The sequence below is a fragment of the Atta colombica genome, unplaced genomic scaffold (assembly GCF_001594045.1).
Source record: "Atta colombica isolate Treedump-2 unplaced genomic scaffold, Acol1.0 scaffold155, whole genome shotgun sequence".
NCBI classification, from domain to species: Eukaryota; Metazoa; Arthropoda; class Insecta; order Hymenoptera; family Formicidae; genus Atta; species Atta colombica.
Window position 1 is genome coordinate 1167250 of NW_017259245.1, and position 13332 is coordinate 1180581.

A 13332-nucleotide genomic window follows, 5' to 3' on the forward strand; every position below is an offset into this window, starting at 1 on the left:
AAGAATCAACATTTTACATGCCAAAGTAATAAATGTACTGTTTTAATGTTTATCCATCATTACTATTACTTTGTTTCATAGCAAAGTAGGCACTTTGAAGTTCTCGAAGATTGTTCTCTAATGTTGCAACCTCATCATATTTGCAATCGGCACGGGCCTGTTTAATGTACGCGCGAAGATTACTCATTTGTTCGATTATTGGATCCATAGATGAAGACATGATGGGTGTAATATGAGATGGACCCCAACCTTGAGATTGAGTCACCATTACTTGTGCCTAAAAATTTTAAAACTTATGATGAAACATGAGTTATCAGACAGCCATATCAATTCATAATTAATCAATAATTTGGCAATAAAATCTAAATCTTAAACTATTCAATCATTTTTTCAAAAAGAAATAAATATTTTGAAAAATCTTCACATTAATTAAAATAATATGTATGAAAAAAGCTAAGAGTTATAAAAAAAGAATAGATTGAATATTTGACTTTCTTTGACTTTGATATTAAATGTGATTATACTTTGAAAAATTCCCTTCCTTAATCATCTGCTCTAATTTGTTAATATACCTGACTGATTTTCAAAGATGGACTATTGTCCAAATTCCATATATCTTTCTTGCGTTGCTCCTTTGGTTTCTCTCGTTGTTCCTTTGGTTTCTCTCGTTCTTCCTCCAACTGCCACTCGTATGCTATTCGGGCTTCTATTCTTTTCTGGCGTTCTTCTTGTAAAATTGCATATTCCTCTACTGAGGGCAAGGGTTGCAAAGTTAATAACTCTTCTTTCAAAAATATCATTGCTGATGTTCTAACCATCTGGTATAATCTCAATTCTTGTCCCAATGCCTCCTGCGAATCTGTTGCATCTTTCTTCACGCCAAGGACTAGAATTCTTTTGCTGGTGGCATCTATGTTTTCCCCCAATTTTGCCAATTTGACTCGTAATGATTGTGCATCCTCTAAACTATATGTAGTCTCGCCTTCTCTAAAATAGTTTTAAGAGCATTCTAATATAAGTTCTTTCTATACTAATTTTATAATTGATAATTTGCACACCAGGAAGTGGTGTATATATCGCTCTGTATATTATAATTTTTTTAATGCAGTATATTATATGGTACGAATAGATGACATTATCTTAAATATAATGGAAGTTCACATACTTTAGCGATTCCCACATTTTGTTATACATTGCTAAATGCTGCGACGCTTCGCTCATGTACTCCTTCATTTTCTCATAAAATTCACAAACAATTGATTTATCGAATTGCTTCGCTTTCTGCATTTCCCTTGCATCGAGCAAATTTATACAGTGAGTACAGACTCTAAAGTGCTGTTCGCTACTAGTTGAATCATTGACCAATGATAAAACGCTATTTAAACTACCATTGGAAGGTGATCGTGCTAATTTTGAGAGACCTATGCCTGCACGTGCTATTCTCTCGGGAAATGTTCGTTCTGATATAGGAAACAAAGTAGAATCATCCTGTATCGATACGGGACTAGTCATCTTTCCTATAAAAAAAATTAATTTTGTTAAACATAATTTTAAGAATATATACAAATTATTTCATAAATTAGAAATACTTTTCAGTAAAAGATACAAAAGGTACAATAAGCTGTTTTCCTTTTTAGAAGATACATTTGACATAAGCGTCGTTCTATTATACCACAAGAAGAATAAAACGACATTTGTGTTAACTGTTTCCTAAAAGGAAAGCAGGAAAGGACAGTAAATCATTACATCCATGTTTGTTAACGTTAAACAAAAATGAAATAATTTTCTTTACTCTATTATCCGTGACTGAAAAGCACTCGAAATAATATTAAATGTTTTACATACGTGCATCGATCAGAGACAAAAATACCGTACAATTATGGCACATGACTGCCCCACATAATCTACAATGATGTTTTCGCCTTGCTAAATGAAAACTCTTAGCACAATTAGGACACAATTTCACATCTTTTTCATCAATCCATGGAACAATAGAACGTTCATGAACTATAAAAATTTTTATTTACATTAAACATTAATTGTATATAAAATATAAGTAGATATCATGAGATATATCAGTGAATAAGTAATTTATGTATTTTTTCACCTTTTCTATCGACAGGATCCGATGGTAAATTATTTAATAATTTATCTAACCTTATAAGAAGTTTATTTGTTTCATATGCGTATCTTTCTAATCGAGCATTTCTTATATCCTTAAAATATCTTGTATGAGATGTAATTGCACCTGGAATAGTGAGTTTTAGAAATTAAATAAAATGTACATCACATAAAATTTAATTATGCATTTAGCGGCACACAGTATTTCTAAATATTGATTTTAGGAAATTAAAAATTTACATTTGATTATTTAGAAACTTTAATGAAAAAAATTATTTCTTCTTATCAAAGACAGCTTTGGCTCATTAGTATCGCTGCATTACCTATTTCTTGTGGTCCCCAATTAATTTCAGGACTCCGTCTCTTGTCTTGCTGTATTGCGCTTGGAAATGTTTCCGGTATATCATCCTGCTTCAAAATCTTTTTCTTGGCTTTGCCAAACAAATCTAGAATAAAATCCAATATATTTTGACATTTGTTCTGTATACATTTTATAAGCTTGACATTTGTTCTGTACACATTTTATAAGCTTAATAAACTGTAGTAGAATTCTATGAATTTTTTTTTGACGAATAAATTGCAAAAGAATCATGCATACCTTTCAGAGATTTTAAGATCTCCGGATCATCATTGTGAACTTCCTCGAAGTGCTTCGTTAAATGACTGGGTGCCTTAAAATCGGTCATGCAAATAGGGCATATAAATCCCTCCAGTACTACATCGTTATCCGCCATGAAGCCGAAATACTCTTACGACTTGCAATTTAGAGCATTTAGAGCACCTCGATCGCGTTCACCACGTTTGTTCTAATGTAAGCGTCTTTCCAGTGTTGCGAAAGAAAACGCGTCTTGCGCGAGCAGCCATATTGCGCGCGACAGCTGATAGAAATGTCAAACACGTTAACCTTGTGCAACCGTATCTTTATCGTTCTCAAGATATCGAACAATGATGCTTTTTACGCGGCATCTTTTTCTTTCGAGACAATATGTTTTACTGATACAGATTTTATCGTATACTACTATTTTATCGTTTACTACTAGCAATGTTCCTTATGATAAAGAAAAAGAAACTTGATTTCGATTTCCTATATCATTACTCCGTAAAGCATTTATACTAGCGATCGAAGATAAGTAATAATATATGAGAAATATCAATAACTTTATGAAAAAATATCGGGTTCTCTCTCAGAAAAGTGATGTGTTTTATTTAAATCGAAAATTATTGAAAATTAAAATGACAATGTCTCAAAATCAAAACAATTTCTAAAGGGACTTTAATTAAATCCCGTTAATATATTAACTAATTTCTCAAGTAATATCTATATTAATTTACAATTCGGAAGCTGATTTATAGAAAAAAAGTAAGATTTTTCTTAAAATTTTGAGATTATTAATTCCACCAACCTGGAAAAAACCTGTTTCATATATAATTATATATAATTATATAAAATTATATATAATTATATAAAAAATTGACATATTTTATATACAATTATATATAAATATATTGTATATAATATTTTTTCCTAGGAAAAAGAGATTAATTTTAATTTAACTTGTTTATAATCTTTTTCTAATTTTTAGATATATAAAGTATAAAGTAAATTGAATCGAAATTAATCTTACATACAGTAGTGGCTGAATATACTTTTAATTATTGGCGTAGAATTTCAATCAGAAGAGGGCAAAAATTAATCTTCACACAAAAATAAATAAAAATATTTATAAAAATATTTAAACCAATTTATATTAAATCTAGTCTTCAACGAACTTTCATACGAATAACGCTTGATCACTTTGATCAATGAGCATTTAATTTTTCGTCATAAAAATGATTTTCATTTTAATTATTTCTCCTTGCCAAAATTTTAGAGAGTGAACACTTGCTTTCTCTTTGCGTACGCTCGTGGCTTTTAACACTCCGGGAGTTGACACCAAAATTTATAACACAATTATTGATGTCCATTTTTAACAATGTAGATCAAGACATTAATTTCAGTTTAACTTACTCTTCATCTTTTTTTAATTTTTAAAATCAGAAAAAGATGAAAAGTTAGTTGTACCGAAATTAAAATTGAACTACATTAGTAAAAATAGATATGAATCTGTATAAGACACACTTAATTTACATTAATTAAAAAGCATTAATTAATTTTCAAATACCAAAAATAGCATAACTCATACAAAAAAGAATAATAAGTATATTTTAATAAGAATAATCTAAATAAGGAAAACTGAATTCATATTCTTTGACAAACAGAAGTATAATTGAATAGATCCAATAGACCCATTGTCAGGATCTTCCCGAGGATTAACAATAGATTCTTTAATATATACATATTAATATTTTAAAGCTTATAGAGAAAAAAAGTCGTAAGTAATATTTTTATTATTTATTTATCTTACATTCCAGAACATTTACATAAATTAGTACATGAATTAATAACACAGGCATAATAAAGATCTCACTAAATCTTTAAATAAATGTTAAAAAATGAAGCTATTATATGTGTAATTGATCTGTAATAGCATTGAATTCAGACTCAAACTTACAGGCCGTCCTTTGATGGTTCCTCCAAAATGCTTATCGCATATTACAAAAGTAAACACATCACTTTAACAAATAACGGCAGACATATAAAAATTATCTTAAATCGGTGTTTTATACATTGCTATTTATGTATCATGTTATATATGTATCATGCTATATATGTAGCCAGAACATATATACTTCTAATGTTATATATTCCGTTAAAAATATCTTACAGGATGAGCTCTACATTTATATTATTTCTATGTGAGAGATCAATTAAATTAATTATATAAAATCATGAAAAGTGTGCGCAAATAGATATTCCATTAAAGCAAATATGCCCAATGTATAGGATTACTTTATAATATCATGTGCAATATAAACTCATTGTTGTGTATATCACAAATTAAAAATAAAAACGTAAACAAAAACAAAAATTGTGCATTACAGCATGCTTGTGACTTATTATTGTTTAAGCACGATTTAAACAATTTTAAATCAAATATCTTCTCTAAAGTTGCAGTTGTTACGTTTCATATATATATACACATTACATTAATATATACATAATCATTTTGTGTCTTAATTACAGTAACAATTACCGACTTAATTGATGTACGTACCAATATGTATTTAATTTACAATGTATATTGTCAATATAATTGCTATTATTATTACTAATTTAGACTTGGTACTTCAATATATGTTATATACGTACCATGAGCATATTGAATCAAAATAGAATGATTTAGAATTGCCTAGACGCATGCAAATTTGCATAAAGCGTATATGTAGAGTGTGTAGTGAAAATTATATTTATATTATTTAACAATACAAATGTAAATTAAAAAAGATATTTTGTGTGATAAATTCAATACTTTTGATGTAAAGATTGTTATCAAATTTACGAAACGCATTGTCATAATTGCATTTTTTTATCTGGATTCAATGCTTATTTAATATATTAATAATGATAGTGGACGGAATGAAGAAATGCATACGCAAAAATGAAAGAAAAAAATAAGTACTTAACTTCCTAAATATACTAGAAACGAGATCTCTCAAATTGTATTCGTCAAATCGTCTAAACTTAAATAAAATTTTTTTAAATCTAAATTATAAAGTGTCCAGCTTTTTTAAATAAAATAAAATTTTTTTTAATCACAAGATCAACGTCAAATGATGTCAATGATAATATAAGTCCCAGTTTATAATAGATAGTAATAAACCTTTTTGTTCTAAGTTGTAAATCATAACGCTTTTTTACCCGACGCCTTTTAAGCCCTAAGCTTTAAATAGAGCTTAGAGCAAATTAACATCGTAACTCAGAGCTTAGAGCAAAATACTAAAGAGGTTACCTACTGTAGACCAGAGCTGAACGCCACGACTTGAAAATCAGAAAGAACGACAGTTCTTTTGAGTTTTTAAGGAAACAGAGAACTTGTAAAATCGTCACGCAGTGATAATAAATCTCTTGGAGCGTGTTAGAAAATTTATAAAACGAAATTCTGAGTCCATGTTATACGCGCTTGTACGCACATGGGAGCATGTGTCGTTTTACTCAACCTGGAATTTGATTAGTGATGGTATTAGATCCAACGGAAACCGATGGCGGGCTAGCAGGGTCCTGCATTAGCGTGTGCATTTCCTCCTCTTGGTCAGAAAGCGGTATGGCCGGCATGTCATGCGAGTTGGCTTGCTTTATCTTCAGCTGGCTTGGCACCTCTGTGAGTACTGGCCCGTACTGCGAAGTGGAACCCACCAGCAAGTCAGTCGATGGATTCAAACCGCCCAACATCTTTCCTCATAGCAACGCGTACATAAGATAAAGAAACAAATGTACCAGAACATACCAGAGAGCGGATGGCTTCCGGTAAAATAAAATTAGACGTAAAATATTGTATTCGGGTGGAAACCTGTACGCTTACCTGACCACTGCTACTTGTCATGCCATTCCTTGGTGATTTGCTATGATGGAAGAAAGTGAGCCATGTCCAAACAAAACCAAGCAATACACCGATCAGCATTATCCCGGCACCTAACGCCACAGAACTCTTTCCTATATTTTCATGTTGCTGTATATCTGGAATCGTCGTTGAATATTCTTCTGGCTTTATCTATAATTATTACATATACAATTTCATATCAGTTTATAAGTATCTTCAATAGAAATAAAATAAACTTAAGGTTTAATTATAGCAAACGTTTGATATTCCTTTTAATCTTCCTAGACAAATTTATGTACAAATTTATTATCACAAGGGAGATTTTTAAATGTTTCAGATGGAAAAATCTGAGAAAATAAAAGATCAAAACTTTACGACAAGTCTCATAGACAATAATTAGGATTTACCTCCAATGCAGCATCGTCACCCGTCTTTGAAGACTCTTCTGTGGAAACGAGGTTGACGAGCATGGTCGTGAGGCCGGCGATGAAGAAGCATAGTGCGACCGATAGCAGCGTCCACTCTAACCATTTCCTAGAATTGAGCTTGTGCCTGGATACGATGCGCCAGAAACCGTGCCTCAGCCCTGCGGCGCCGCCGCCGCCACCACCGCCGCTGCCATCGCCACCGCTGTCGTACGTGTAGCCGACGGTGGTCGGTTGATAGACGGCCTCGCTGTCCGGCATGTCCTCTTGCGAGATATACACGATTTTTTACTCTAGCCGCCGCCTCCTCTTGAACCAGAAAGATCGCTAATTCAAAGATAGAACGAGAGTCACGACGTCAGATCATTACCGACGGCACGACTTCGTTGCGTCGGGGATCGGAAATGTGCTCACCGCGTTCGCGACTCTCTTCTCTAAGAGAGAGAGAGCATCCACCTCTCTTATCGCGTGGTGCAACAACAGGACTCACCTGGACAACAATCACCACCTCGCTGGTGTGGCTGTGGCCGCGTGTCGTGTTAATGCGCGCAAATACTACGCGTGCGGCTACGAATGAAGGATTTCGCGTACGTGACACGCGCACACCGATATGGATGCGTGTGACTTGCGCAATACACACTCGAAGCTTGAAGTACTCCAATTGCTCAAACATCCCTTTAAAGTTTTAGGAATGCACATTATTCTTTTTTTCTCTTCTTATTCTCTTTTGATCTCTGTATTAATCTTCTCTAAGTTTTGTTTATTTATCGCACCTTTGTTTCTCTATTTTACAATTAGTGAATCGTTATGGAATAAATCATTCTCATTGTCGATATGAAATTGATAATCTAGATTTCGCGTGAGCGTTTTATCAAATCATACAGCATTGTTATCGATTAAGATTTATGCACGCAAAATTCACAAACTTCTAAGTCATATTAAAACAAATTTAAAGCATAAAAATCTGATATACACAGATAACTTGTGCATTTTTTTCTCAAATATTTATTATTTGTTATCTATCACTTACCATTATTTATTAATATTTTGAATGTTTTATATATATATATATATATACACAAAATTTAACATATAACATAAAAATTTATCTTTTCATAATAATTCTTCAGAAAATAATTATGCTTTAATTACTTAAAATAATGCTTCGTTATTACTATACAAATTAGTAAACAAAAATATTGCATTTTTTTAAATTGCTTATTTAAATTAAATTTTTTAACCAAATTTTCCTATTTAGACATTATTTTAGATAAGTAATTTCATAAATTAAAAAAGCTTTTTATATATCTGGCGTTCTATTTAATCAAACTTTATCAAAAAACTTTATTGAATGTATGTGTGATAGTTACAATATATTTTATACACTTGATATAAGTAAACATAATGTAATATTTTTATAATACACTTTGTTAAGATATAAATAAAATAATTGTACAATCATGCTACAATTAGCTTTAACTTACAGATATTACATAATGTCTACATACCCCTCTATCATATTCTTAATATCTTGTACAACCCTCAACTGTAGCCAATAAAAACTACACCTAAGTTTTCTAGTACCTTTTTTTACCTACAATTTAATATTGTATTGTATCGATCGACATGTACTCATCGACTAATTAAAAGGTTGCAACAGATTTTTTTCTATGGTTTTCGGAATACAGTCTGCTCATTGAACTATTGGTTTCTTATTTATGATCAGTAAGCAAAAACCAATCGCTCGGTGAGCAGGTTGCATTTCGAAAACCATTAGAAAAAAATATGTTGCAACGTTTTAATTTCGATATACATGTTGATTGATACAATATTAAATTTTAAGTAAAAAAAGATATTTGAAAACTTAGGTATACAGATGGTGAGTGTACAGATAACACAACCATCAAAGTTTTCGAGTTCAAATGATTCGATTCGATATAACAATAATCATTCGAAGGTTCACATTATAGAGATAGGCGATACAGCGTCAACATTTTAAATATCGATATATTTCGATATTAAAATATTATTGTATATATTTAAAATATTAGACACTTCTTGAAAACGTGCTCTTAATACTTTCTCTTCTAACGTACAATAAGAGACACGATCCTTTATTTTATGGTAATTGTTACAAACAAGAAAGGCAAAAAGTAATCGCGAAAAAAAACATGCGCACCGCAATTTCCGAGCTCCAGAATTTCCAGCACCTAAAATACTGAAATTTCTTATCCTAACTCCATCCAGCTTGATATGCCTGTAAATCATAAACATATACATTCCAACAGAAATGTATCGACATTTGAATAGGAATATCGAACTTTCGATGTAAAAGATCAATTTTTTGTGCATCGATACGCATTGGTGCGCTTAAAAATAGATCCATATCAATATCAGCAATGTCGCAAATTATCAATTCTACATTTTGATATATCAATATTTCTATTTACAATATATTGCGATATGAAAAATCAACATTTTTTTCTGTATCACCCATCCTTATTCAATTAATTTTTCATTACTTAAATTTCTGACGCTAACTCTCAGTCTCGGAATAGTTAGAATTATTTTCAATACTTATCGTACATGGAATATATTCCTGTCCGGACTCCTGAAGAAAAATAAAGATGGATTATAGTAATGAAGACAAAATTAATCAATCTGCTATTTAAATTCGTAAAAAATTATCACAAATTGTTCGTATATGACATACCGAATTTACAATAATTTGTCTACCTCCTTCCAAGTTTAATTCATCCATTTCTTCCGTTGTTAGGATTATGACGGAATCCTGAGGTATACTATCCTCGTCTATATAAGTTATAGGTATTTCTGATGCAACCTATGCATATCACAAATCCATTAGCAATGAAATTATATTGAAGGGACTTGATAATTCAAGTGTATTACCTCGCAATAACTGAAATTGGACGTGTCTTGTATTTTCACCTGAGAGTCATGCAGTACTGGTGTATCAGTTAGTCGTTCCTTTTTCACATTCGATGATTTTTCCGCTTTTTTTCCATCTTGTTGAAGCCTTCGCCATATCGTAGTTTTTGGAATGTGATACATCACAGACGCTGCAGCCTGCGACATTCTGCCACCTTTGCAAGCTGCTACAGCCTCTTCTAATCGCGACTTCTTTGATTCCTCATTCTCAGGTTTGCGCTTCTTCCAAAACGATAATGGTAATTTACCTTGATTTACTAGCCGTGCCTTTTCTCTAAACAATGTAGTCTTTGGTATCTAAAAATTATTGATCATAGGTTACATAGGTTACATTCAATTAACAATCTGTTAAATCTATTTATGACAAAATAAATTCAAGAATAATAAGCAAAATTGCAATAATAAAATTTACTTTAAACTCCAGAGCAACTTTTGTCAAATTTTCTCCTCTTTCTAAAGCTTTAACAGCGGCTTCTTTCGTGTCTAAAGCATACGATCTTTTCATTTGACGACGTAAAATCTGATAGCCTTCCTTTTGTATACGTCTCCATAATACAGTTTTAGGTATTCTAAATATTTCTGATGCATGCTGCAAGCTCGAACCATCTACAATAAAGTTAGCATAATTAGTCTAAATATAATTATTAAATAATACAGATTTAATAATAACAGACATATATTGCATATTAGAATAATCTAATGTAAAATACACAGAATTACATTCTAAAGGAAGGATAAACCAAGTATAAGAAAAATACTAACTGATCACGGCGTTTATAGCTGCATTCATGCATTCTGCAGGATATCCATTTCTTGATGCATTTAAATGTATGCCTAATGCTTTTGCCCGCATATACAACGTTGAACGTGGTATATTGTGCTTAGTAGCAGCTTCTATTAAAGTTTGTCCTAATTTCAAATCATTAATCGCAGACGCTAACATATCATCACTATATTCTCTCTTTACAGTGTCACGGCGTCGTTTCTTCTTTTTATTTGAAATACAATTTTCAGCAGTGCTTGGTTCATGAATTTCATTCTCCAAAGGTTCAGCATTGTCCTGAATTTCCTCTACTCTTGACACAGTTTCTTCCATTGCTTGATCTTTTTTTCCTTTAACAATTTCATTTTCATACACTCCATCTATCTGTTGAAAATATAAAACATGATTATAAATTCCAAATTGTTAAATATAAAATTCTATAAAAAATTAAATAAAACTTGATAAATTGTAATAAAAAACTAATTAAAAACTAATTAAGTAACTAATTAATTTGACTAACGTTAATAAGACCATTTATTTTTAATGATCTTGCAGCTTCAAGTAAGCTACTGATATTTTCAACAGGAACACAAATTTCTCCATGATATATGAATTCGATAATCGACTTTATATCCTGAGGAGATATATCACTTAGAATAATTGTTGGATAATCTTCTGTCACTTGACTTAGCACTTCCTATGAATTACATATTAATCCCATAATTATTGTGATATAAATGATTATACATATTATACAATGATTATTAATAAATTTGTCAATAATATACTTTATATTATGTAAATTATACAGTTATTTTAAATATAAACATTACAAAGACATTAAATCATTATTATATTACATTTTATATATAAACATTAAAACATCATTATATTACATTTCTCTCAAATATAATATAATTCTCATATAAAATAATAACAATAACATAAGAAACAAATTTTCAAGAGAAAATTGTTTCAGCAAAGACAGTAGTTATTATTGCTATTACTAAGCACAATATATATACAATTATATTTTCAGTCACTTAATTGCAAGATTTTCTGAGCTTTATGGAATTATTTTGTATATATGACAAAAGACTTGTTCTTTTTAGCTGAACTTTTTCATCAGTTCATCTTTCTTCCTTTTTTCTTCAAGAGAAAAGAAGAGGAAAAAGAAAGATGCATTGGTGCAAAAGTTCAGTCAAAAAGAACAGGCTTAAAAATGTCGTTGAAAGAAATTATTTACTTGAAACAAAATACTACACGCGCATAATACAATGCGATGCGCATGAATACGTTGACCATCTGCGGATAGAGTGACATCCACCATGCAATCCTCCTCCAAGAGTTGCCGCACGACATTAGACAGATGATTTTGATAATTGTTCCATTTAAAACGGTAACTCTGATTGACTTTACATTGGCTAGTATCAGTCATGCTGTTGCCGTTTTATCTTTTTTCCACTGTTTTTTTTTCAAGATGGACAATTGGAACAAATGAATTTCAGAAATACAGGACGTTAATCTTTTTTATAGCAAATCATACACATACATCGATATCGAGTGTCATTAGTTACGAACAGAAGGTATCACACCATTGACCAGTTACACTACGCACATTGCGGACATTAGCAGCTTTGCAGTTATAAAGCGGCGTCTACAATGAAATTTTAAAGGTGCCTTTTCATGCTGACGCTCGACTTGACTCGCTTGACACTCATTTTATTTATATCCAAACAAGTTACGTGATAAAAATTATCAATTATGTTCACGTGATCTGTTTTTTTAATATTTTGCTAAAAATTAGCGTCGAGCGTCAGCATGAAAAAAGCACCTTTATGCATGAAATGGAATGCCTCATGTTCCTTCCAGAAGCGTGTTCAAATTCCTATCTGATGCTCCTCAGGTATCGTGTCATCTTTGTTTAATATATGATAAACGACAAGAATGGAGTGATAACACTGGATAACACTCGAGTGGGAATCTGAACTCAGCGCAGGTTGTGTTCGGAAGACATTGAAGTGGTCCAAATATGGCGGCACAGGAGTGATGATAGAAATCAATTTGATGGTGGAGGTTCGATGTTGGGTCTCTTAATATGTAAGACTCTAGTTTGAAGTATTTGAATGGACTTCGAGGGACCGTTGTGTGTTGATATTGAAACGAATCCAATATATCGTAACGTAATATTTTATTATTGACTAAACATGTATATTAAATCGATTGTATTAGAAGGATTTAAATCCTACGGCAAAAGAATCGAAATAAATGGTTTTGACAAGGAATTCAACGCTATAACAGGATTTAACGGTAGTGGAAAATCAAACATTTTGGATGCTATATGCTTTGTTTTGGGCATTACGAATCTTGGCCAGGTAAATTTCACTGTTGCATTTATTTTATACTTTGTGAGATATTTATCATTGCATTACACGATGTTCGAACATAGCCTCATTCTCTTGTAATATAATATTGTTTTTAAAAATTATATTTAAATTGCAAATATTTAAAATCAAAAATTAAAAATTTTATTATAATATATAACATAGACTTTTTTGTGTATTATTTACCAATATTTGTATATATATATATATTT

General features: G+C 31.1%; 4 protein-coding genes across 9 annotated transcripts in view; 1 reads left to right on the top strand and 3 right to left on the bottom strand.

The window, feature by feature from the left end:
• Positions 1 to 25: 25 nt before the first annotated feature.
• Positions 26 to 2989, bottom strand: LOC108685631 (rabenosyn-5). Its single transcript, XM_018190513.1, has 7 exons — positions 2720 to 2989; positions 2445 to 2567; positions 2108 to 2248; positions 1846 to 2007; positions 1166 to 1517; positions 573 to 987; positions 26 to 277 (listed from the first exon to the last, which is right to left on the bottom strand). The coding sequence occupies exons 1-7, from the start codon at positions 2853 to 2855 to the stop codon at positions 50 to 52; spliced, it is 1557 nt and encodes a 518-aa protein (XP_018046002.1). The 5' UTR covers positions 2856 to 2989; the 3' UTR covers positions 26 to 49.
• A 2795-nt stretch (positions 2990 to 5784) lies between these two features.
• LOC108685641 lies at positions 5785 to 7682 on the bottom strand. 5 transcript variants are annotated; one of them, XM_018190532.1, is made up of 4 exons: positions 7515 to 7682; positions 7007 to 7290; positions 6582 to 6770; positions 5785 to 6451 (listed from the first exon to the last, which is right to left on the bottom strand). In XM_018190532.1, the coding sequence occupies exons 2-4, from the start codon at positions 7283 to 7285 to the stop codon at positions 6215 to 6217; spliced, it is 705 nt and encodes a 234-aa protein (XP_018046021.1). In that variant the 5' UTR covers positions 7286 to 7290; positions 7515 to 7682; the 3' UTR covers positions 5785 to 6214. The 5 variants fall into 5 exon arrangements, with proteins under 5 accessions (XP_018046021.1, XP_018046020.1, XP_018046022.1 ...); XM_018190531.1 differs by having other exon boundaries at positions 7007 to 7331; XM_018190533.1 differs by having other exon boundaries at positions 5785 to 6397; positions 7007 to 7333.
• A 1801-nt stretch (positions 7683 to 9483) lies between these two features.
• On the bottom strand, positions 9484 to 12276 carry LOC108685632. 2 transcript variants are annotated; one of them, XM_018190515.1, is made up of 7 exons: positions 11983 to 12276; positions 11257 to 11433; positions 10736 to 11120; positions 10386 to 10579; positions 9974 to 10270; positions 9738 to 9866; positions 9484 to 9635 (listed from the first exon to the last, which is right to left on the bottom strand). In XM_018190515.1, exons 1-7 carry the CDS (start codon positions 12172 to 12174, stop codon positions 9561 to 9563), a joined length of 1449 nt encoding a protein of 482 aa, XP_018046004.1. In that variant the 5' UTR covers positions 12175 to 12276; the 3' UTR covers positions 9484 to 9560. The 2 variants fall into 2 exon arrangements, with proteins under 2 accessions (XP_018046004.1, XP_018046003.1); XM_018190514.1 differs by having other exon boundaries at positions 9935 to 10270.
• Positions 12277 to 12783: 507 nt separating this feature from the next.
• LOC108685736 (structural maintenance of chromosomes protein 2) overlaps positions 12784 to 13332 on the top strand; it is a 6800-nt gene continuing 6251 nt past the window's right edge. Inside the window, exon 1 of the mRNA XM_018190696.1 lies at positions 12784 to 13111. Within this exon, the coding sequence (XP_018046185.1) occupies positions 12944 to 13111 (168 nt within the window). The 5' untranslated portion in view covers positions 12784 to 12943. The remainder of the gene's footprint in view (positions 13112 to 13332) is intronic.

Coding starts and splice junctions, on each gene's coding strand:
- LOC108685631 (XM_018190513.1), bottom strand. CDS start 2,855: ATGGCGGATAACGATGTAGTACTGGAGGGATTTATATGCCCTATTTGC. Junction 2,568..2,719: donor GATCTTAAAATCTCTGAAAG/GTATGCATGATT, acceptor ATTTTATTCTAG/ATTTGTTTGGCAAAGCCAAG. Junction 2,008..2,107: donor GGATCCTGTCGATAGAAAAG/GTGAAAAAATAC, acceptor AAATTTTTATAG/TTCATGAACGTTCTATTGTT.
- LOC108685641 (XM_018190532.1), bottom strand. CDS start 7,285: ATGCCGGACAGCGAGGCCGTCTATCAACCGACCACCGTCGGCTACACG. Junction 6,771..7,006: donor GTGACGATGCTGCATTGGAG/GTAAATCCTAAT, acceptor TAATAATTATAG/ATAAAGCCAGAAGAATATTC. Junction 6,452..6,581: donor TGACAAGTAGCAGTGGTCAG/GTAAGCGTACAG, acceptor CTATGAGGAAAG/ATGTTGGGCGGTTTGAATCC.
- LOC108685632 (XM_018190514.1), bottom strand. CDS start 12,174: ATGACTGATACTAGCCAATGTAAAGTCAATCAGAGTTACCGTTTTAAA. Junction 11,434..11,982: donor CGTGTAGTATTTTGTTTCAA/GTAAATAATTTC, acceptor TGTAATTCATAG/GAAGTGCTAAGTCAAGTGAC. Junction 10,271..10,385: donor AAGTTGCTCTGGAGTTTAAA/GTAAATTTTATT, acceptor AATAATTTTTAG/ATACCAAAGACTACATTGTT.